This window comes from Trachypithecus francoisi, unplaced genomic scaffold (assembly GCF_009764315.1).
Source record: "Trachypithecus francoisi isolate TF-2019V2 unplaced genomic scaffold, Tfra_2.0 Lachesis_group13, whole genome shotgun sequence".
Taxonomy (NCBI): domain Eukaryota; kingdom Metazoa; phylum Chordata; class Mammalia; order Primates; family Cercopithecidae; genus Trachypithecus; species Trachypithecus francoisi.
In genome coordinates, this window is record NW_022681458.1 from 118,509,393 (window position 1) to 118,532,044 (window position 22,652).

The 22,652-nt window shown below is 41.5% G+C and overlaps 1 protein-coding gene across 4 annotated transcripts in view; it reads right to left on the bottom strand.

Moving 5' to 3' along the window:
* Positions 1-22,652, bottom strand: part of CCDC93 (coiled-coil domain containing 93) — a 94,157-nt gene that overhangs the window by 65,163 nt on the left and 6,342 nt on the right. For 3 of the 4 annotated variants that reach the window (XM_033231727.1, XM_033231725.1, XM_033231724.1), the window contains exons 3-7: positions 21,836-21,930; positions 15,968-16,079; positions 11,457-11,555; positions 10,655-10,711; positions 1,168-1,268 (exon numbers count right to left, since the gene is read on the bottom strand). In XM_033231727.1, coding sequence (XP_033087618.1) covers positions 1,168-1,268; positions 10,655-10,711; positions 11,457-11,555; positions 15,968-16,079; positions 21,836-21,930 — 464 coding nt within the window. Of the gene's footprint in view, positions 1-1,167; positions 1,269-10,654; positions 10,712-11,456; positions 11,556-15,967; positions 16,080-19,828; positions 19,913-21,835; positions 21,931-22,652 lie in introns of those variants that run through there. The other variant, XM_033231728.1, reaches the window with a different exon arrangement.

A 22,652-nucleotide genomic window follows, 5' to 3' on the forward strand; every position in this document is an offset into this window, starting at 1 on the left:
TGTCATGATTCCCAGGGCTGGCTTCCTGAGCACACAACCCGTCCACTAGCACAGTGCCCCATGTTTAGAAGGGTCCTCACTTGGCTGTTGTTGCTGTCTTTAAATTCTTAATAATTAATCATCATTAATAACTGCTAACAAGTTACTTGGCATTTTCAGTACATAGCTAGTCCGGGTGATGCCTGACTTGGAGGAGGCATTCAATTCACAGTAGCAACTAGTGAACTGTGGGGGCAGCCATCACACACAGCCTAGGGCCAGAACTACTTCAATTTCCTTAGAAACAGACTAGTTTTTATTCTAAGGGAAAAAAAAAACCAAAAAACAAAAAACAAAAAAACACAAGCAATTGCATACACTTCCATTTGGAAACTAGAAAAATTAAGCCTAATTTCCCACTGGTTCTCTCCAGTACCCTAGAGGGCAGGCAAAGCCATCAGATGCTCACTTAGGGAAATGCCAGCGGCAGTGCAGTTAGTTCCAGCCACCCCACAAGGGCTGGGCTGTGAGGCAGAGCAGCACACAGGAGCCTCTCCCAACACAAAGGAAGCACAAGGAGACTTACTCACATCAAGGAATCAGTTACCCTAAGAAGAGAATGCATGACGTAAAAGAAGGTTAATACCCAGTGACAACCAAAAAAGTCCATGGGGAGAAGCATGTCCTTGCATTTTTTTAAGTAAAAACTAAGGATATAAAATAAGACTTTTTTTTTTTTTTTTTTAACTAGAGATGTTTTTAAGAAGCGACAAAACTACTTCTAAATTCTTCATTTTCCTAGTTAGGACAATAGTCACAGGAAACTGAACTTATTATTCTAACACTTAAAGTGAAATCACTGAAACTGCTTTCATTACTTTCATTTACCTGAAGATTTTAACAAATAGCAGGGGCATGAAGGACAGAGTACCTCAGCCTCTGTAAATTCCTGGAACACCCCAACTCCCAAAGGAGGGCAGAGCCAGGTGCACGTTTCCAGAGAGGAATTACAAACGATGCCCATAGAAACAGGTAATTCATTACCAGAGAAAAGTCCCTGATGTTGAAAATCTCATGGCTGAAAGCAGAAACTTAATCAGGTAGAAGCCAGTCAAGATAATCCAAATGAAGCAACTTAAATTAGCTTTTCTTTTAAAAGAGACACCTAGACTGGGTCCCACTCATTACCTGCCATATTCCAAAAGCGTAGCATGGATTCGAGATTCCTCATCAAGCAGCTCCTCTGCTCCCTGGTGGCGTTTGTATTTCCGGCAGGGCTTGTACACTTCCTAAGTGGATGAGACAGCCAAGTTTACTGAGTGTGAGAAGGCTCTCCTCCTGAATTGGTTGCTGGATGCCTCCAGCCATGGGGTATATTCTTTTTTTTTTTTTTTTTTTTTTGAGACAGAGTCTTGCTCTGTCGCTCAGGCTGGAGTGCAGTGGCCTGATCTCGGCTCACTGTAAGCTCTTCCTCTACCATGGGGTATATTCTAAAATTATATATATGCACACATATATATCCTAAACGAAATACGTGGCATGTAGTAAATGATCAATAAATGCAAGTCTTCAGCCCCAGATGAAGTGGTTTGCCATTCTACCCCAAATGAATGTCCTTCTTGACCACTAAGCTGGCTGTCAAATAATACACTAGTAATATCTGCTCAGGGCTCTGGGTGCAGGTAGGCAGCTGCTATGCCAGCAAGGTATTTGGGCTGCTCACCCCCACATCTCTCTTCTTCCCTACTACCCGGGTTTATTGCATCTAATCATTACCTGGACATCACCACAAAAAAACACTACTATCAGGTTTTTCCAGACACTGCATTTTATTTTAACTGGAATTGTTCCCCATGGATAATTCTGGTTAACTTTATTATTTTACTTTAGTATACAGTTTCGAGCATACAGAAAAACATTCTTTCTGTAACATATACTATATAATCTCAAACAATTTTGTAGAAAAGGAAACGGATCAGGGCCTGAGATGATGCTAAAGCTGTTCTTAAAAATTCCTGCCACAAATATTCCCCAGTTTACTGCTGGTGCCTACATGAATAGGAAGCTATAAATAACATAAAACACACTTACAGGGAGATGCAAAATAGAATCAACTTACATGGTGTCAGTTACTGTGCCTGGTTTGGCTTCCAATGAGCTCTACTATTACAGCTTGAGCTTAACTGCTATTATCCTTAGTTACAACTGAAAGAGTCAATAACCCAAGGCAAGAAATTGGATTCTTCTGAAAAAAAAAGGATTGACTCCAAAACAAGAGCATACTGACACCAACAGCTAAAAGGCTAAAAGGACCTTTTATTCCGCCAAACAATGACATTGTTGGCTTTTGTGAATTATTCCTTACATGTTAAAGTATAAAACTTCATATACATCTCACCTTTCTTTTACATTTTATAAACCACACTGTGAAGCAGAGACAGGGCACATACCACTAACTTCACTTTACTATTGAGGAAGCAGACATTGAAAAATTTGTTCAAGATCTCTGGGACACTATGAGGCCTGACCCTAGGTAACCTGGTTTCTCATTTCAAGGCTTGTCCCTGACACTAACTTGCCCCATACTGCCACTCTAGCCACCCACCAGTCATTTCAGCTAGCCCTCTCACAAGACTCATTCTACAATATGAAGCTGCCACATGGATCACAACAATGGTCTGCTGAAGTAATACAACCTAAATGTCAGGGCCTTACAGGCTAACTATAAAGAGCTATTGCTAAGTCACCCTTTAAATCAACAGGGGTCAGGAATACTGATGTCCAGTCCTATCTCTGCCACTAATTAGCTGCATGACCTTGAGAAAGGCAATTCCCCTCAATGGGCCTCAGTTTCTGCATCTGTAAAATGAAGCTAACAGATCTTGAAGGATGCTCCCAGGGTCTCTTCCTTTGTGTTCTTTTAATCCTGTAAAGATACTGACTTGGTAACATAATTCCATAAAAAATTTAAAGTCTGAGATTAATAAAAAATATACCATGCTTTACATGATGTGCTCTTAAAAAGGAATATAAAATCAATTCATCCTTCTGTCATTAATAGTGGTAGCAACAGTAATAGTTACCACTTACTGAATAGTAGGTACGTGCCAGGCACATTCTGCTATATCTGTGCTGCCCATTTGATCCCCACATCTATGAGTGTAGTTATCCTTGCTATCTTCTGTAGACGAACTTAGGCACACAGAGGTTAAAAAACTTGCTGATGGTGAAAAAGGCAGTAAGTGATAAAAACAGGATGACTCCAGAACTGAGACACTTAAGCACTTTGCAAAATGTCTCATATCTCTACTTTCATCACCCTTTATCTAGGTTCTGAGATATATATATATATATATATATATAATATATATATATATAATTTATATAAATTATATATATTTGCAGATGGTAAAAGGCACACACACAGGGTTAAAAAAATTAAGCTGACCCTTTTGTAAAGCAGAGAACTCTTGCACTGTGAGAGTCAGAGCTCCACTTTGCAGGTCTGGTTACAAGTCAGCTTCACCTGTCAGAGTAATTACTCTGAGTTCACAGTCCTCAAGACAGGGAAGGGAGGTAGAACGGCACAGCACCATGGCAGTGTCTGCAGCAAATCCCTGATTGCTTCCCTCACGATTACCGCAGACAACTTTTTACTGAAATAATGGAACAGGCAGCAAAACAGCCACCACCAATATGGCATTCTACAGTCAAAACCTCCAGTGGGCCAGCCCACGCCCAACTCAACAGGAAGCAATACTTTCCACTGACCTTAACAGCTCATCCACACAGCCCAAACCCAACTCCAACAGATCCATCTTACTTAGCCTATGTGTCCTGTCAGTAATTCTGCCTTTCACCTAAAGGGACCCCATAGATGTTTTCACTGCCAAGTGCAATGTGCTGAAAGATTTCATAAAAGTTACTATAAATGGGACAAATAAATGTTTCTCCAAAATTCTCACATTAATAAAACAACAACAAAAATGAAGTGCCTGGGTATTGACTGAAAGAAACGATGAAAGACAGAAGGATGGCAATCATTTCTGTAGAATCTTCTCCAGTGACACCCCTCACCCTTGTTATTCCATTCTCTTTTACCTGAGCTCTGCTATGTAAGTATATATCTTCTGCTCTTTGAGGTACAGCACCAGCCCCAACTCAGGTCTTCTTGAGTCTGCACTGAACAGTATGACTTGGTGGGTAAGAATAAGATTGCTGTATTACATAAATGAGCTAAACATGGTTCCTGCATTGTTTACTTCTTCACAGAAGACTGACACCCATTGGCTCAAAAGCTGACCAGCACAAACTCAAATTTTTACATATCAAAATGTTTTATACATAGCCTAAATAATCAGACTTTTTGTCATTTAGAGCCTGCCTACTTTGCAAACCCTTCAAAAGTGCTGGCATTTTCTCACCATAGATAGGATAAACCCTGTGGCTAGGTAGACCTCAAGCCACTGGGGCTCTTCATAGGTCTCTGACCACAGACTCCCTATGTGATGCTGAGCAACATCGCCAAGACACATGAGCCTCCTCTGTGATCTTGGGGAGTTCCTTTCCTCACCTCCCACTCTGGATGTGGCCCTTGCATCCAAGCTTCTGGATGATCTCATGGTGTAAGGGACTCCTCTACCCTGCAAGCAAACCTGTCAAAGCATCACCCAAAGAAAGCTTACATATGCTACTGCCACCTCGCAGTCAGGTAGTTCTTCTGGATCAGCCCTCAAACTCCTCACTAGCTGGAATGTCACTACTGTTGCCTCAGCTCCTAGAACATGGTCTGGCATGCAGTAAGTGTTCAATCAATATTACCGAATGAATACATGGAGTCAAACAAGCTAGAGTTTTAATGCTTGCTCCATTGCTTACTATACCTCTCTGACTTGAGGCAAGTAACTTTAACCTCTGTGGTTTTCCATCTGTATATCAGGTATAAGTAGAGTTGCTATGAAAATAAACTAATCAGTATATTTAATAGTACCTGACACACAGTAAGGGCTAAGATATATACATATTCACATACATATGGATGTGCATTATTACTAACATTGCTTTACGTAGGTCATTACATTATATTTTACAAGCTGAATGAAAAGGACTTCCTCACAGCATTCCCTATGGAAGAACACACTGGAGTAGTAACTTTAAATGACAGTCTCTTAGATGACCCAGTAAGTTCCACAGAGCACTTCCTTCCAACTAGTCTGGAAGCTCTAAGAAGCCTTTTCTCTTTTCCCTCTATTCTCATACAAAAGTCTACACTACCAAAAAAAATGCTCCCAAATAGTAAATGAATATATCTTTTGGGTCTGGGTAAAACAGTGTGGGCACTGTTATTCACGGCTAAGAGGGAGTAAAAGACCTCACTGCACAGGACAGACACTTCACGGCTGTGGAGGGCTGACAGCTCAAGGAGGAAGCTGTGTCACAGCACACTACGTGAGACAGAGGAGCTGATTATGATTATGATGTGAAAGTGGAAGGTGGTAGTTTCCATTCCTTACGTCCTTTGAAAAATACCACCTCCTATTGGGCAGGCTTTCTAGAAAGCAGCCAGCTATTCTGTGCAAATGAGATAGGGAGAAGAAAGTAATATACTTCAAAGAAGAAAGCAGGTACTGGGAATAATCTCCCAAAGGAAGAAAAATGAAGCCAAGATAAAAAAAGAATGTACCCATCATAAGTTCGGATGATAAAGTTCACAGCAGCCTTTCTGCCTGGCAATCTGGCAAGAAGTACTAAAAGCCTTAGGTATAATCTTGACCAATTCCACTTCATGGAATAAATCCTAAGCAAATAATTAGAGATAAAAGAATAAATTTAGCTACAAGGATGTCCTATGTAATGGTCAAGTGAAAAAAAAAAAAAGAGAGAGATATATAAACCGTATGTAGCTGAACTAATTCCACACAATGAATAATCTTCAGCCACTAAAAATGCTATGGAGGTACCTTTATTGGCATGGAAAGATTTCCTCAATATATCACTGAGCAAAATAAGCAAGCAACAAATGAGCAAGCAACAAAATAGAATACATAGTACAGTGCCTTTGCTGTTGTTGTTGTTGTTTTTTTTCGCAATCTCTAAGTCTTCATACAGATATTCACAACTCTATTTCCTGCTTGCAATATCAGTGGCTATCCCTGGCTGGTGATAACATGGGTGATTTAGTTTTTGCCTTTCTCCGTTTCCTAATTTTTCATTCTTATTACAACAGTATTAGTACAAAAGAAAAATAACTGAAAAAAAAATCATGCACCAAAAAAATGAATGGGCTATATAACCAAGGATGAATGCAAAAAATTCAAACAGTCTCCTAAGGATGGCTAAAGACAATAAGCTAAAGATTTAGGCCGGGCGCGGTGGCTCAAGCCTGTAATCCCAGCACTTTGGGAGGCCGAGACGGGCGGATCACGAGGTCAGGAGTTCGAGACCATCCTGGCTAACACGGTGAAACCCTGTCTCTACTAAAAAATACAAAAAAAGCCAGCCGGGCGAGGTGGCGGGCGCCTGTAGTCCCAGCTACTCGGGAGGCTGAGGCAGGAGAATGGCGTAAACCCGGGAGGCAGAGCTTTCAGTGAGCTGAGATCCAGCCACTGCACTCCAGCCCGGGCGACAGAGCGAGACTCCGTCTCAAAAAAAAAAAAAAAAAAGATTTAATATTTAAATACTTTTATGTTATGTCTAAGCAAGAATAAGTAAAAGCCTGTAAGTTAAGACATAAAGGCATCATGCTGACCAAAAAGATAACAACAGGACAGCCTCCACCTGACATCTATTCTTTGGCTGGGCAAAGGGTCTTCAAATGAGAAGTCACAGTCAATGTTCCCATAAGGGACTGAAGAGATGGTGGGAGAGGACCCAACCACTCTGCATGCATTTGAGTCTCTCAGACCCATATAAGCAATATCCCAGAGCCCTGAAGTGAGTCAGCAATAGTACTGCAAAACTGGTGCCAGGAATATGTGGGAAAGCAAAGACCAGGTGAAAAGCCAGAAAAGTGGAGGAGTGCCGACACCTGCTTTGCTAGAGTCAGGTGTCATATCAAAATCTGCCTCCCTCTTCCTAGCTTTGAAGCTACAGAGGGAATTTATTAACTTTGCTGAGCTTCAATTTCCTGATTTGTAAAATGGAAATAATAATATATAACTCCTTGAGTGTTAATGAGGGATAAAGGCGCTAATGCTTGTTAAATGCCTATTGAGATGCCAGGCACGTGGTAGGAACTTAATAAATACACAGCAGCTCCACACCTATTTTATAAAAGGCTGGGTCTAAAAACTAGCCATCTATGTGTCTGACCTTATTTCATGCCTTAATTTTCCATTCATGACTTAAAATTAAGGATTTCCTTGCCTTTATTAAAGGAGGGATCTTTCTTGAGGAGCATAACAATAAATAAAATTTTGAGCTATTTAATGTTTTGTACTGACTCACAAGAATAGGTGAGGGATATGCACCACAGCCCTAGAGTCTCTGTGAGCTTTTGGGGCTCTCATTTCAAGTCAGTTAAGGAAGGGCTTGCAGAAGTCGCAGAAGAGAGGGAGGAAAGTTAATGGTGATGGAGCTCAGCTAAGAAACCTACGCAGACAGTTCCTGGAAGTGAGGGGTGTTTTCAGTAGATGAGAAAAGGAAAACCCAAAGGCGAGCTTTAGCCATCCATGAAGACTCTTTATCATTCCTGCTGAAAATTGCCGATCAACTGAAGATTAAGTTCACTTACAAAAAAAGGAAATAAACTAAACAATACAAATTATAACCAGGGAATCACAATTTTTTTCTATTTCCCTTTATTTTTATTTATTTTTTTGAGACAGGGTCTCACTCTGCCACCCAGGGTGGAGTACAGTGGCACAATCACAGCTCACTGCAGCCTCAACCTCCCCAGGCTCAGGTGATCTTCCCACCTCAGCCTCCTGAGGAGCTGAGACTACAGGTACATGCCACCATGCCTGGCTAATTTTAGTATTTTTTGTAGAGATGGGGTTTCACCATATTGGCCAGGCTGGTCTCGAACTCCTGGGCTCAAGCGATCTGCCCACCTCGGCCTCCCAAAGTGCTAGGATTACGGGCATGAGCCACCAGGCTGGGCTCATTTTCCTTTATTCTGATACTATTTTCTCATCAGCTGCAAACAGCATTTTATCTAGAGGCTCACAGGAGCACAGTTACAAAGACTGGGTTTGAGTCCTGCCTCTACCATCACCATTGTGACATTGGGCAACTTATATATAACCTACCTGTGTTTCAGTTTCCTCATTTGTTAAAAAGCAACAAGAACAAACTACTACTTCATGGGATTGTGAGGACTCAGAACAATGTTTGCGCACTATGTAAATATTTGTCATTATCACATATTCCCTAATTCTCTGCAATCACATTACCAAGCAGAAGTGGATTAAAAACAAACAAACAAAAAACTCCATTAAAAATGAGAAGAAAAAATAATGTGCCTCTAGGGGCTTTAACTAATCTATGGGCATAGAGATGCCAGGCCCAGTTTCATTACTAGGATGATTGACAGCTATGTTGGCCTTTGCTCTGTGGCCAAAAACGATACCATTGTCTCATTCTCTACCCAGGGCTCAGAGTGAGATTTACACATGAAGATATTCGATGAAGCATTAAAAATTTTTAATGTTTGAATACGGCTTTTGTTACAAAAAAAATTTTTAAAAAAACCCTTAATATGTACTGTTTTGAGTAAGTAATGCACACTTAGAATAAAATTCAAATAGTACAGAGTTTATAGGGAAAAGAAAATTTCCCCTTCTCTCCTACTGCTAGCCTAGCAATTTCCTGCCTCAGAGGTAACATGATTATCACCTGGTTTTCCTATCATTCCTGAGACGAAGTAACATTTAAAACAGGGGAAAACAATTATCATATCGAAGTAACATTTAAAACAGGGGAAAGCAATTATCATATCGAACTACTTGGTTACTATTTGTCATGAGAAATGTCATTAGCAAGAATCTTTTTTTTTTTTTGAGATGGAGTTTTGCTCTGTCACCCAGTCTGGAGTGCAGTGGCATGATCTTGATTCACTGCAACCTCTGCCTTCTGGGTTCAAGCGATTCTCCTGCCTCAGCCTCCCAAGTAGCTGGGATTACAGGTGTACACCACCACACCCGGCTAATTTTTGTACTTTTAGTAGAGATGGGGTTTCACCATATTGGCCAGGCTAGTCTTGAACTCCTGACCTCGTGATTCACCCATCTCAGCCTTCCAAAGTGCTAGGATTACAGGCATGAGCCACTGTGCCCGGCCAGCAGGAATCTTTAACAGCATACAAAAGGCCCTACATTGGTAAGTGAAAAAACCACAAAATTATCTTTAAAGTATGATTCCAATTCAGTTTAAAAAAAGAAATATGTCCAAAAATTAAAAGTGGTTGCTTCTATGTTGTGAAATTAAGGTGAAAACCGACTTTAATTTAATTCCCCTACATCTATCAATCTTTTTAAAAACTTCTGAGGATGCTGTAAACTGAACACCTATTTCACAACCAGGAAAGAAAATTACTCTGAGGTCATATCATTTTTTCTTATTATTGTTTAATACTGCCACCAAATCTGAAAACAGTATCTGGCTTTTGAGTGTCACCTTAAAAATTTTCCAACCCTTCCATTTCCAAAATGGAATTGAGAAAAAAAGAAATTACAATCATAAAGTGATCAAGATTTATTGTTTCATAGGAGATTTTCATATCTTTCATTACCAAACAATTGTTCTTTTCAGACTAATCACCTTGGTAGACCACACATTTATTTTTAAGATAAGCCGGCTTGGAATTCTTTTTCTGGAAAGACTCTGTAGCCAGTTCACAAAGCCACAAACACCAGACAATGTCAATCTTCACAATGACACAAGGTATGTAACCCATGCCATCTGCATAAGAAGTATATCTGCTATTTCATTTGGGTGGCATATTAATATAAGAATCTATGCAACTATGAAAACCAACTAGATGTATGATATAATTTAAATGAAGTAAAAAGCACACAAAACATGATACATTATTTTCAGAAGAGAGAGACTGTGTACACAGGCACCTAGGCTTCGTTCCCCTCAGCTCAGGTAGGAAGATTGGGGGTGGAGGGTGCAGCTGACAAGGTTCCATAGCTCTGGCCCAGAGTGTTTTGTAAAGGGTCAAAGGCTCCACTAACCCTCAGCTGGGGAAGTGGGGACACATGTGCAGACTCACTGTGATTAAGATGTACTGTGAATGGGGACAAAGGCCATCCCAGAGCTTCCCGCACACAGCTCAGAGGCTAGTCTGTCTATGCAAAGTCATCATGGGTGTGGGGGACAGAAACCTCAAGTTATCATCCCCATTCATCATCTGCTCTTCAGAGCTACTCAAAGTTTACACCTGCCACTGGGATAAACTAGGAAGGGCTCTGTGTTTGGCTATTTCTTCCTTAAAACTGGAAGTGAGGAGAGAGAGCAGTAGTGTGGCAGGTTCTACCTGTGCATACTGCTGTCCTGGCCCTGGCCCTGAGCAGTGAAGCAGGCAGGGCTTCCCTCACACAGCCATCTAAGTCTAGCTCCTAAGCGATCCCTGCAGAGGGAAACCTCAGAAGCAGCACTTTTGTGATTTAAATCAAAGGGCTATCTGAGGCTACGCAGGGCTCTGACAAAAGAACACGGCCAGGGAACTTACTGAGAGGTCCACAACTGTCTTGATGGCCTTTTCTTTTCTCTTTATGAAGTCATCATCCTACAAGACAAAACAGAGAGATTAAACAAATCCCATGGGAAAATTAAAACTCAAGTGGACCACTCAGAAATCTGCCTTATAAATTTATTTCTCATCATTACTTTGCCTGAAGAAGTCCCAATTTTCTAACAAATTGAAATATATTCTCCATGGGAAAAGGCTAGGAGCCCTGCAGATAGCTCCAACATAGATCCCTACACAGCCAGTAAGAAAAAGGGGGTCATAAGGAGTAGTGCTTAAGACAAGAGTTCTCATTTCATATCCTCTTAAGTATTGAAACCTCAGGTAAGTTACTTAACCTCTACGCCTCAGTTTCTCTGTCTGTAAAACAGGGATAAAAACACCTATCTCAGGGGGCAGTAGGGATTAAAGAATAAAAGCCATAAGATGTGCTGAAACTGGCATGTAGTAAATACATGATGGCTATTGGCTATGATTGTTGTTATTATTATTATTATTAAATTGTTAATATAGGGATGTTCTGGGCAAGCAGCCTCTTAAAAAACTTAATACAAAAATCAACGACTGCTCTTATAAATTAATAAAAGCCCTAGATCAAACACTAAAATTCAGAGAAAATGACAAAATTATAGAGCTTTGCACTCAGTGGCTATGTAAAGAGGCACTAATGATGTCAAGTAGGGGGTGGGAATGTAGGAGAGCCTGAGCTTACTTTGCTCCTCGGTGGGGAGTCTCTAAGTGTGCACTCTGGTTCTCAGCGGGACAAGAAAATCACAATACTGACCTCAGGGAGACTGTAAGTCTTCTGGAACTGGGATACAGAGTAGGAGCGGATATAGTCACCCATCTCTTCTTTTGTTTCTATAGCTCGTTTCACCAGCCACTGGGGAAGAAAGTGAAAAGACATGAGTTGCTAAGGACAAAATCCCACTGCGGTGAAGGCCAGTTCAGACATGGCACAACTCATGAACTCAAACCAGCATAGCTGAACTGACCAGGTGATAAGAAACTATCAACACATGCTGTCCTATAGGAAAAGCAACCAGCTGGGCATCTGAGATGTTAAGATCCAATGGGACCTAGTACTGAGTAGCCATACAGAAGCTTCAAAGCCTTACTTCATATCCTCGAGCCTCAGTTTTCCTTTCTGTAAAAGTATATCAGTTCCCTTCACCTCACAGAGCTAACATAGGAGTAAATGAAATCACAAGTGGTAGAGTGATTTGTAAATACCTGAAGCACAAAACAAACAGAGCGATCTCCCAACTTCCTGGTCCTACTGGCAGACCTTCATATAAATCTTTTTCTTATGCTCCTTACCCCACAGACCAGGGAAAGGGAGAGAACCACAGAGAATGCTAGTGAAACTCCCCATTTGACAGATGAAAAATTGTCCAAAATACTCAAGATTTGAGAATGGTGCATACTGAGTACACAGCTGAAGGCACTGGTTTATCCTGAGGTTCAAAACATTCTCTCTTACTCCTCACAACTTTGGATAGTACTGGCTGAGTTTCACAGAACCTGAAGTGCCAGGAGACTATATAACTTACTCATGGATCCACAGCCAGCAAGCTGCAAAGCTGGGAGTCACAATTCAAGAGACTATTCTACAGCGAAGACTGGACAAATGGTTTTATGAAATGTTTCCCAGCTTTGTTAGGCTGACGTCCAGAAACAGCTGCTCTTCACTTCTCCTAACTGAAAACTCCAGTTATTATCATTAAAACACCACCCCACTAAAACCTGCAGAAGATCCAGCCACTCTGAGGGTAAAGGTGTAAAGTGTAAAAAGAGCCGGTTCTTCATTCATTCCCTTTATTACTGATGAACATCATAGAGGGGTGCTGCCACTCCGTCTCCAGAGAGAGCTACTACATCTCAAAAGCAGTTTTTGGACAGCAGCTGTGTTTCGCCAACAGCATATCACACTTGGTGAGGGTCAGCTACCTAGGAAAGCAGGCACATGGCACATAACATGGTGCTGTACGATGCTCCCGCAGGGATGGGAAGAAATGCTTGTCCAAAAAGCGCAGCCAAGTCAAGTAAGCACATGTTTAGGAAACAGCTGCTCAGAACAGAGCAAATAACTCTATGAGGAATATTCTTGCTGTTAGTATCATCCACATATTTCTACCACTTCACCCCCAAACAGCGACCTCAGACAAAGACTAAAATCCAGAAGCAGAGAAAGAAGATCAGAGAGCACTCAGAACGATTGTAGCCCCTCACCTGTACCCATCCCAGTACAACTAAGTGGCCCAGGACAACTAAGAGCCAACTAAGGCAGTTGACTCATTGCTCAACTCCATTTAGCTCTGCTTTCTTTTGAATTGGGAGACACAGTTTCTGGCTTTTCACATCTGCTTCCCTTTCAGAGCTGCTTCCACTAATCCCAGATCTACCCTGAGTTAACGCTTGGCTGGATCCTGGAGAGCAGGATCCCATTAGGAAGGGAAAGCTTGTTGAGTCCTGACAGATGTTTTGGAGTTTCCAGCATTAAAGGCTATAGAAGGAAACTCTTGGACAGCCTATCTCTGCCACAGGTTCCCTCGCACTCAAGAAAAATATCGACCTTCACAGGAGTCACATGTCCGACACAAGAGAAAAAGATGTGATCTAGAACCACCAGGGGCCAGAAATTAGATCTGTTTTTTTCTTGGCTGGCATCCAGAGAGTGTTACTACAGCTTTGCTAAAATGGTGTGAACACGGGTGATGGGCTTCTAGAATCACATAAGAGAAGTAGGTCAACGGCTTACAACTGCTGGCCTATGATTATTCTTTCACTGGTGCCCATGGGGGACAAACAACAAACAAAAAACAGGCAAAAGCTACAGGCATATGGTAGGTTTCATCATTGGTAAATGCATTTAATTTGAAGGATTGCTTTTTTTCTGAGTTTGAGAATTAAATGGCCATTATTTTATGAAATGATAAAGCAAGATTGTAGTTATTTTTTAAAGTGTCGTTGGCTGGCAAACTACAGGTGGCAACCCTAGGCCAACCTCCATTTTTGCATTAAAATTTTACAGGTCCATGAAATTAAGAAATCATAACCACTAGCCTGGCCCTCCCATCCTGACAAACCCTCTAGCATTCCACTCACAATGGAGAACATTTAGACCTTCAAAACACCCAGCTGACTGCAGATCACTTCCCATTCTTCTCACAGCCTGACCAGATTTTTTGCCTCCAAAGTCCTAGCGTAGGGTTAAAAAAGGTCTAATCTCTAAAGATCCATATGTTGGGGGAAAAGTAACAACTTCACAGTTTGATGATGTTGGAGGTTTCAATAACAATCAACACAGGGCCCCAACTTCCTATTTTCATAAAAATGATCAGGTAGTGTCCCCTTGTATCAGAAAGACAGAAAGGCTAACAAACATACAAATCAATTTTAAGGTAAAGTCTTGGCTTCAAATTTACAAATTTCATGGCATTCAACTTGAAGTCTAGCGGAGGGGAAGATTCAACACCTAACAATAGCAGAAACTATATAACACTTACAGAGCACTTGCTAAAATGCTCAGTCTTTCATCTAAGTGCTTTAGACATACAACTAATTTAATTCTCATCCTATCAGGTAGGTGCTATTATTTATTTCAATTTAACAGAGAGAACGTTATTTACCCAAGGTCACACAACTAGAAAGTGGCAGATTTGAACCCAGGAGGTCTCCAGGGTCTTGACCCCTATATTTCATAATCTTAACACAGAACTAGCAAACTTGTAGCTTCTAGGGCTGTATAGCTTCCTTCGCAGAGGCTGCATGAAGGGGGGAGTGGAAACAGCACAGGCTTGGAGACAGAGTTGAGACTGGAACCTTTGCTTGTCCACTCACTAGCTCTCTGCCCTTAAGCAAATCAATCACCTTCTCTCCATCTCACTTTTCCCAAATGTAAGGAAATTACATTTCTCACTTTCCTCAAATGTAAGGGATTAAAATAAATGCTTCAAAGAACTCTATTGGTGTCAGATGGGAAGTAGTGTTCACACAGCGGGCAACACACCTGAGTCCCTTTGCTCCTCCTCTTTCTAAGATGCCTAGTGGGGAAACCCATAGAGAAGAACTGCATAGAACGTAGTTGTCCCAGGGAATCTGTGGCAGATGGGTTCCAGGACCCTCTAGATACTAATCCACAGGTGTTCAAGTCCCTGATATAAAATGGCCCAGTATTCGCATACAAACTAAACACATTCTCCCCCATAGTTTAAATCATCTCTAGTTTATAATACCTAATACAATGTAAATGTTATGTAAATAGTTGTGATACTGTATTTTTAAATTTGTACTTTTTTCTAGCTTGCTAAATTTGTATTACTTTCTATGGTTGTATTGTTGTTTTTATTGCTTCCCCCCAACACCCCCAAACATTTTTGATGCATGGTTCGTTGAATTTAGAAATGTGCAACTGTGAATATGGAGGGCCAGCTGTTGGGAGCTGTATGGCATGAGCCACTTAATCACAGGGGTTTGGGAAATAGCTGGAGGCAAAGAGAAGTCTCCCCTTTAGGCATTTACCCATACGAACTGAATATCTATAAACTGTAAGACATTCTGGTAGGTACTGGAAACAAAACAATACGCAAGACAGCCATACAGACTTGCTCTCGTGCAGCTTAGAGTCTAATGAGAGAAGCAGATAAACAATCACACACATGGATCTACATGATTATAAACTGCAGTAAGGAAGATTCTGGTGAAGGAAGGGAATGTGGCCATAGGAGTGCATACCACAAAGGAATATGCTGTGGATTAGGGGATGAGGGAAGGCTTTCTTGAAGAGGTTTGGTGGAACTGAGATCTGAAGCGTTGAAGCAAGCCATATGAATTAAACAGGTAAGGAGAGAATGGAAGAGCATTCCAGCCCAAGGAACCAGCAATGCAAACGCACTGTGACAGGCGGAAGCATAATAAACCTGGGGAAATTGGAATGAATGTCAGAGAGTGACAGAACAAAAAGAACAAAAATCAAGAAATGAAATCAAGCTGAATAGGTCAAAAGGGAACACAGCATACTAGGCTATAGAGTTCTGTCTTTACCAAAAAGGCAATGCAAAGTCAGATGAGAACATTCAAAGATCTTATCAGGTGACAGCACGAAACTAGGGTATATGCGGGACTGGCAATCTTCTGAAGATGACGACAAGGAACACCACCATGTTCTGCTGTACCAAATCATTACCACACCCATTACATTCAGGATCCAGGATAGACCAATTACAGGACAAGCCAGACCCATTACAGCAATTCTGATGTTAAGAGAACAAGAAACCACTCAGAAGCTCTCACCTGAACAACCGGAAATATGTGAATAAAATCCATCCCCTGGATCTGGTGGGGCTCCAACTGGTGTGGGCATTTCATCCTTGGCAGGACCGAGACAATTTTTTCTGATAGAGCTCTGTTCAGAAAAAGCAACAAGCAAAGAGTGAGGCACACTAAGTAGCCTTTATAGCATCTCTAAAGTCTGGGCAGCATCACAGAAGGATCTGGGACTTCTCCATGCCAGGCTAGTCCAGACCATGATAAGTTTCTCTTAGATGACTGCAAAGTGAGAAAAATAAGCACAATTTAGTGGTGTGTATGTGCGTGTGTGTGTGTGGCCACAAAACTGCCTTCATCCTTTATTCTATCATGTTTTTCTTCCTACTATTTTGATGCAAAATATTTTACGAAATGATGGTGATGTTAGAGGTAGTAGTTTCTATTTTTTAACATCCTTGTGTAGTAAGATAAAAAGTTATTAGTGACCCGTATTCTTTATACATTTCATTTTACTGATCTACTCTTTCTAAAAGTTTGAAAAAAATATTCTAAATATCATTCAGGCAATAATTACCAGACCTTACACTAGGTACCCAGAATATTAACATGAAACATGGAGCCCCATTTCCAAAAAAGATTTGGAGTTCTCTGGTACAAAAATATTTTTAAAATAAATAGTAGCCTTTAATTTTTTGATACTCTAAAATAAATCCTAGAGTTGAGGGAACTGTATATCCTCACTCTTATTTCCATACAGAAGAAAGATTTTCTGCATCTCATGAGGGACACTGACCTTTCTCCAACACCTCGCCTCAGTCTTCCTCCTATAGAAGACCACAAGGTGGGACTGAGAAGAGAGGAACCAGGCTTCCTGGAGCCTCAGAGTTTTCTTCTCTGCAGGTCAGGAGGTAAGCATCCTCTCCAGCTAGGGAGGTTTCTCAGCTCAGTCTGAGCTGGGGCAGGACAGTTTATGGCAGCAGTGGTGGAGGGATTTGTATGCAAGTCTGTTTTATTGCAGCTTGAAATCTCCTTCTTAAATCAGTAGGCATTTCATCTCTAGCTATGTGATTCCTGTTTCTTATACTATCTTAATTGGATCGGACTCAAGGGGAGAGAAAAGATACTATTCAGTGGTGTGCCTGACCCCAAAGCCATGGTATGTAGCCTGGGAACACTGAGAAGCAGTCACCAGGCATGGTCTTGTGGCCATTTGGAGAAATAGGAGCTTCTGGATCAGCCTACATGAATAGGTTATATTGCCACACAAGATCCTTTAAAAAAAAAATCTTAGCCAGTCACAGCAGCTACTGTGGCCTTATAAACAAGTATAGCACTAGGCTGTAATAGACAAAGGTCCAGGTAAACAAGGGTCACTTAGAACTTACGAGGTGCTTCAAATCCAACAAGTTTTGGGTCTCCCAAAAGTGTTTCTTGTTCAAAGAAGTCTTGTCCACCTTTATCTTTCTATAGTTCAATAATCCTTCCCAGGAGACAGATACCCTCAAGATGAACATCTGACTCAGGGCTGGGTGAGAGTTATTACTGTCTTATCTATGATTCACTTAGTAGGTTTCATCCCTCAGTCCTAGTATTAACAGTAACTAGGTGACCTAGGAGCTAAAGTGAAGCAGTCCCCCAGGGAATGGTCACTAAGAACACGTAAGAAACAGTGTCCGGTATCTGGAAAATAGCTTCACAAGCTGGGACCAAGGTTAAAACTGCTGAGGACAACGGTAACACCCACTGATCATAAGACCAAATGTCAGGTCCAATGTGTTAACAGAAAAAAATATGGAAGGGGGGAGATTAATCCCTCACTGCACACATTCATAGAAGAGAGGGAGTATCTACCTCCTAGAAGGGAAGCATATAGGAGAATATTTGCTGCCTCTTCCCCCTCACCCTTCCTCCCCAACAGAAGCAGGGGTGAGGAGGGATTTATTCAAAAGTCCTCAGAGGGGCCGGGCATGGTAGCTCATGCATATAATCCTAGTGCTTTGGAAGGCCAAGGCAGAAGGTCACTTGAGGCCAGGAGTTTGAGACCAGCCTGGGCAACATAGTGAGACCTTGTCTGCATAAAAAAATTTAAAAATTAGCTAGGCATAATGGTGCATTCCTACAGTCCCAGCTACTCAAAAGGCTGAGGCAGGAAGATCACTTAAGCCTAGGAGTTTGAGGGTGCAGAGAGCTATGATCATGCCACAGCACTCTAGCCTGGGCAACAGAGTGAAACTCTGTCTCTTAAAACAAAAGTCCTGAGAGGATGAAGAAAATTGTCATGCAGCTCTCAACCACTCCTGGTGCCCTTCCCTTCTGGGCAGCCTGTCTTTGGGACACATGCATCTTTTCTGCCATAAGATGTGCTGCCTGCCCTACAGGGGAAGCCTGTGGTTGTCCAGGTCGGCTTGGGACTCGCATGGGATAGCTTGGTAGTGAAGCACCAACAAACCCATTTGGCAACATATCTGAGGCTCTCTCTCTGATAAGCTTTTTTAAATTTTGATCTCCGTCAGACTTTTATAGCTTATTTAATTTCCTTGAAACTTGTAAGAAGAGATGAGTGTTCAACTGGTTCTGCTGCCTAAACTCCAAGCTTAGCAAATGAAAATGAGTATCAGTCCTGGTTTTGCTCAATGCAGGTCCTAACTATCTATACAGGGCCATGTGATCAATACAGCCTTTCCTTAGTTACATGTTGGTTCAGCAAGAGGAGAGCTCCCTCTTGTGGTTTCAGATACATTGGTTTGCATCGAGTTCCCAATTGCCTAGAACCATGGTCGCTTAAAAACAAGAGGCTGGGACCCACACCACCATCCAGCCTAACCCCTGCCTTCAGACACGGCTCTTCCTGGCCACTCTTCAGAGCCAGCCTACTCACCCAGTTCCTAAAGGCCCAGAGAGAAGGTCATCCTAGGATTAACAACCCTCTTAAACCCACCTCTCGGAAATTACTGCCAAGTCTGGGCAGTCCTGGTAGCCAAGGTGAGGACATGGAGGAAAATGCAGGCAGGCTGGGGGCAGGGAAAGAAAGAAAGAAAGACTTCTTCCAGAAATCTAACAATCCCTTTTCAGCTTCTCCCTGTGGCTCAAGGTGGATCCCTCAGATTTCCTAAAAATCATAGAAAGTGACAATTACAGAGGTCACCAGGCAGGTTTCCTAGATTAAGATTTTAACACGCCCAGCTGTGATTAGTTTGACTCCTTTAGTTTTTAAGAGTGTTCAGTGCACTGTTTTCTTCTCCCCTGCAAACAGTTTGAAAGAGAATGAATTAAGCCTGGGTCTAAATTCAAGCTCCACCACCAACTCTGAAACTTTTGTCAAGTAACTCGGTCCAGGTCCAATACTCCTATCATAAAACTAGGGATAATCCCTACTCAAAGGCGGCAGTGAAGGTAAAATAATAAAATACACATGCAAGTGCTTGGAACACAGATGCCCAATACAATGTCTGTTGTTGAAATGAACTCAGTTATAAATGTAAAATCTCATTTACGGACCTCCGGCCATAGGACCCTCTGTTAATGGGGCTTCAGAAGAGGATAGAAGTAGAGGATAGAAGCTTATGGAACTCTCAGCAAAGAAGGATGACAAGGAACAAGGCTTCAATTGGGGCACATAAAGAAGACAGCTTGAGAGGCAACCATGCCCTCAACAGGCAAGTGTGCTCCTTGGACGTATGTCCAGCCCACCCATTAAATTGACTAGATATATTGGAAAACTGCAAACACAGGACGGTTTTAGTCTAAACTGCACCTAACCAGAAACTCTATGGTGGGGGGAGAACTCCAAACAGAACACATTCCAAAACCAAACTGACATGATTTTTAGATGACTCAGTACCCTGTGGCTATAATGTCTTCTACAGATAATAAAGAATGAGCTACCTGATGTACTGCTGAGTCTGGTGGGTCCTTAGTCACGTAAACCCGTCTCCAGCTTTGCCCACAGTTACAGTTCATGGCTCTGCACTTAAGAAACACATATCAAGCACTTACCAGAGAATATAACACATCCTCAATCCCTTATCCAAACCCTTTGAGTCAGATGTGTTTCAGAATTCTGAAATTTTTAGATTTAGTTCCTTAGAATACCTAAGGGGTATATATTATATATTATGTAAGAACCCAGGAAAATCTAGAGTCACACTCTATAATAAAAAAAATTTATTCAGCAAAACTTATGAATATTCACATAAGTGGATCAATAAAGCTATAAATTCAGTCAGTTCAGGCCATGTTTTGCTTCCAAATAAGCTTTGTATCCAAACTCCAAAAGAAGAAAAAACAGTTTTCAGTGTCTTTTAGATTTCAGAAATACAGACAACGAATTGAGAAGACATAGAAAAATAATGTGTTCCCCTATCTATTAAAAGTATAATGGAATGCTGCCACTGATGGTAGTCTATCATATCCCCTAAGGATATCGAAATGAAAATGGGGCCTACCAACCACTGGAAAACTCAAGGGGAATTTAGGAAGAAAGCACATGTGGAATCAAGGAAATGGCAAAACTAGACGATGCAATGAAAAGAAATACCAGCACGTCAAGGGTGCCACAGGTATAGGAAGCAATGAGGTCAAAGACAGAAGCTTCCGAGAAGAGCATCCTCAAGAAGACAGTGAACTCATGGTAGTAAACAGCCTGATTAAGAAGCATAGGTCAGGCACGGTGGCTCACACCTCTAATCCCGGCCAAGGCGAGAGGATCGCTTGAGCCCAGGAGTTTTAAGACCAGTCTGGACAAGATGGTGAGACCCCATCCCTACAAAAAATTTAAAAATTAGCTGGGCATGGTGTTGTATGCCTGTGGCTCTAGCTACACAGGAGGCTGAGGTAAGAGGATCGCTGGAGCCCAGGAAGTCGAGGCTGCAGTGAGTGGTGTTCACAGCACTGCACTCCAGCATGGGTGATAGAGCGAGGCCCTGTCTCAAAAAAAAAAAAAAGCTCGCTGATCTGAGCTACAGCTAAAGGCATATGCTTCTTTTGTCAAGCAAAAAAAAAAAAAAAAGGCAATTAGAAACTTAAGGGGAAAATGCTGTATAAAGTAAATTACAACATTCCTGATGCTCAGTAACTCACAGATACTGCCTCCACTTGGCTGCCAGAAACACAGGGGCAAATCTTTGGCCAATTGTAGGAAAACAAAGCATTTTGTGATCCATCACTGTGGTAGTCTTATCTCCAACTCTGCCTTTGGTCCCCACTTTTTTTCCCCCTTTTGCTTCATTTTCCCACCATTATTGCTTCATATGTTATTTATAAGACATCTTTGTTCCTTTTGGAAGTGTTTTCTCTTGGAAGAGGGTAATACTTCAGAGAAATGAATAAACAGACTGTCACAGAATCATGCATATCTGAGGTCAGGAATCTCTCCTGACGGGTAAGAGAACTGAGGCCCACAGAAGGAGTGGCTGTCTGAAGGTCACACAGAGGTCCACTGGAGGGCTGGGAGAAGAACCAGGTATCCCAAATGGTTTAATGAAATGGCCAAGCCCCTGGTGAGCTGGTGCACTACAAAAGACTGGGCAGGGTATGCTCAGGTGAGATCTCTAGCAAGGAGCCCATGCTGCTTTCTCTCAAAGACAAGGCAAAGTGAGGCTCTGCCTTACACAGAGGCAATGGGGAAGGAAAGCATCTCCTTTCCTCTTCCTAACCAACTTCCACCCATATTAGCTGTCTTTGGAAAGATAAACTAAGTAGTCACTACAAACTTTGATCTAGTTGTGTGACCTTGGCTTCTTTCAGTCTCAGTTTCATTTGTAAAGCAGGGATAATACCTATTGTAATAAAAGTTAAACTATGTAAAGTGTCCAACCAACTTCCGGCACATAGTGGACACTCAAAAGTTACTTCCCTTCTCCCCGCCTTTAGGTTTTCCATAGAAAAACTTACATTTTTTGACCTATCGTAGAGTTTTCTTGGAAGAGCAAATCAACATCTACATCAAAGTTGCAAGTGGTGATACACCAAGTCATTCCTCCTACCACCTGCAAGACATAAAGAAAATATTTGTTTTCTCTTTTTAGTGTGGGGAGAATGGAAGAAGTGAAAGGTAGGTGAATTATAAATAGCTCTAACAGACTCAGTAAACATATAAAATTATGTATCTTGAGAGAGAGAATGTGTCCTCCTTACCCCATCAACTATAATTAATCTAAAATGGCACCGTTACAGAAAACTTTCTGCAGTGACAGAAATATTCCGTTATCTGCAAGGACCAGTACGGTAGCTACTAGCCACATGTGGCTGCTGAGCAGTTGAAATGTGGCTGGCATGACTGAGGAGCTGACTTTTATTATTAAATGAACATACTGTACATAGATCCTCTCTATAGTCAAAAGGACAGACATTCATTCTGTGTTTTATAGACCAGACACACGGGCAGCAAGGCTGACATTTTGTTTCCATACATCTTACTTTTCTTATCTACCTGAGATGATTATCTACCTACTTTTCCCTTAAGAATTCTCTGAGATGCAAATGAGAATAAGACTAAAAACCCATTGTGAAACAAAATCCTTTTCAGACACAGTCTGATATTAGAAAAAAATCTTACCCCTGGCTGTTTTAGACATGTATGAGTTGCCCAATAAAAATGCAGATTCCAGGACCCAAGCCCAGACCTAGCTAACCAGAATTTCCATGAGTGAATCATGGGTTCTGTATTATAAAATAACCCAGAGTGATTCTGCTATGCACAGCCGGGACT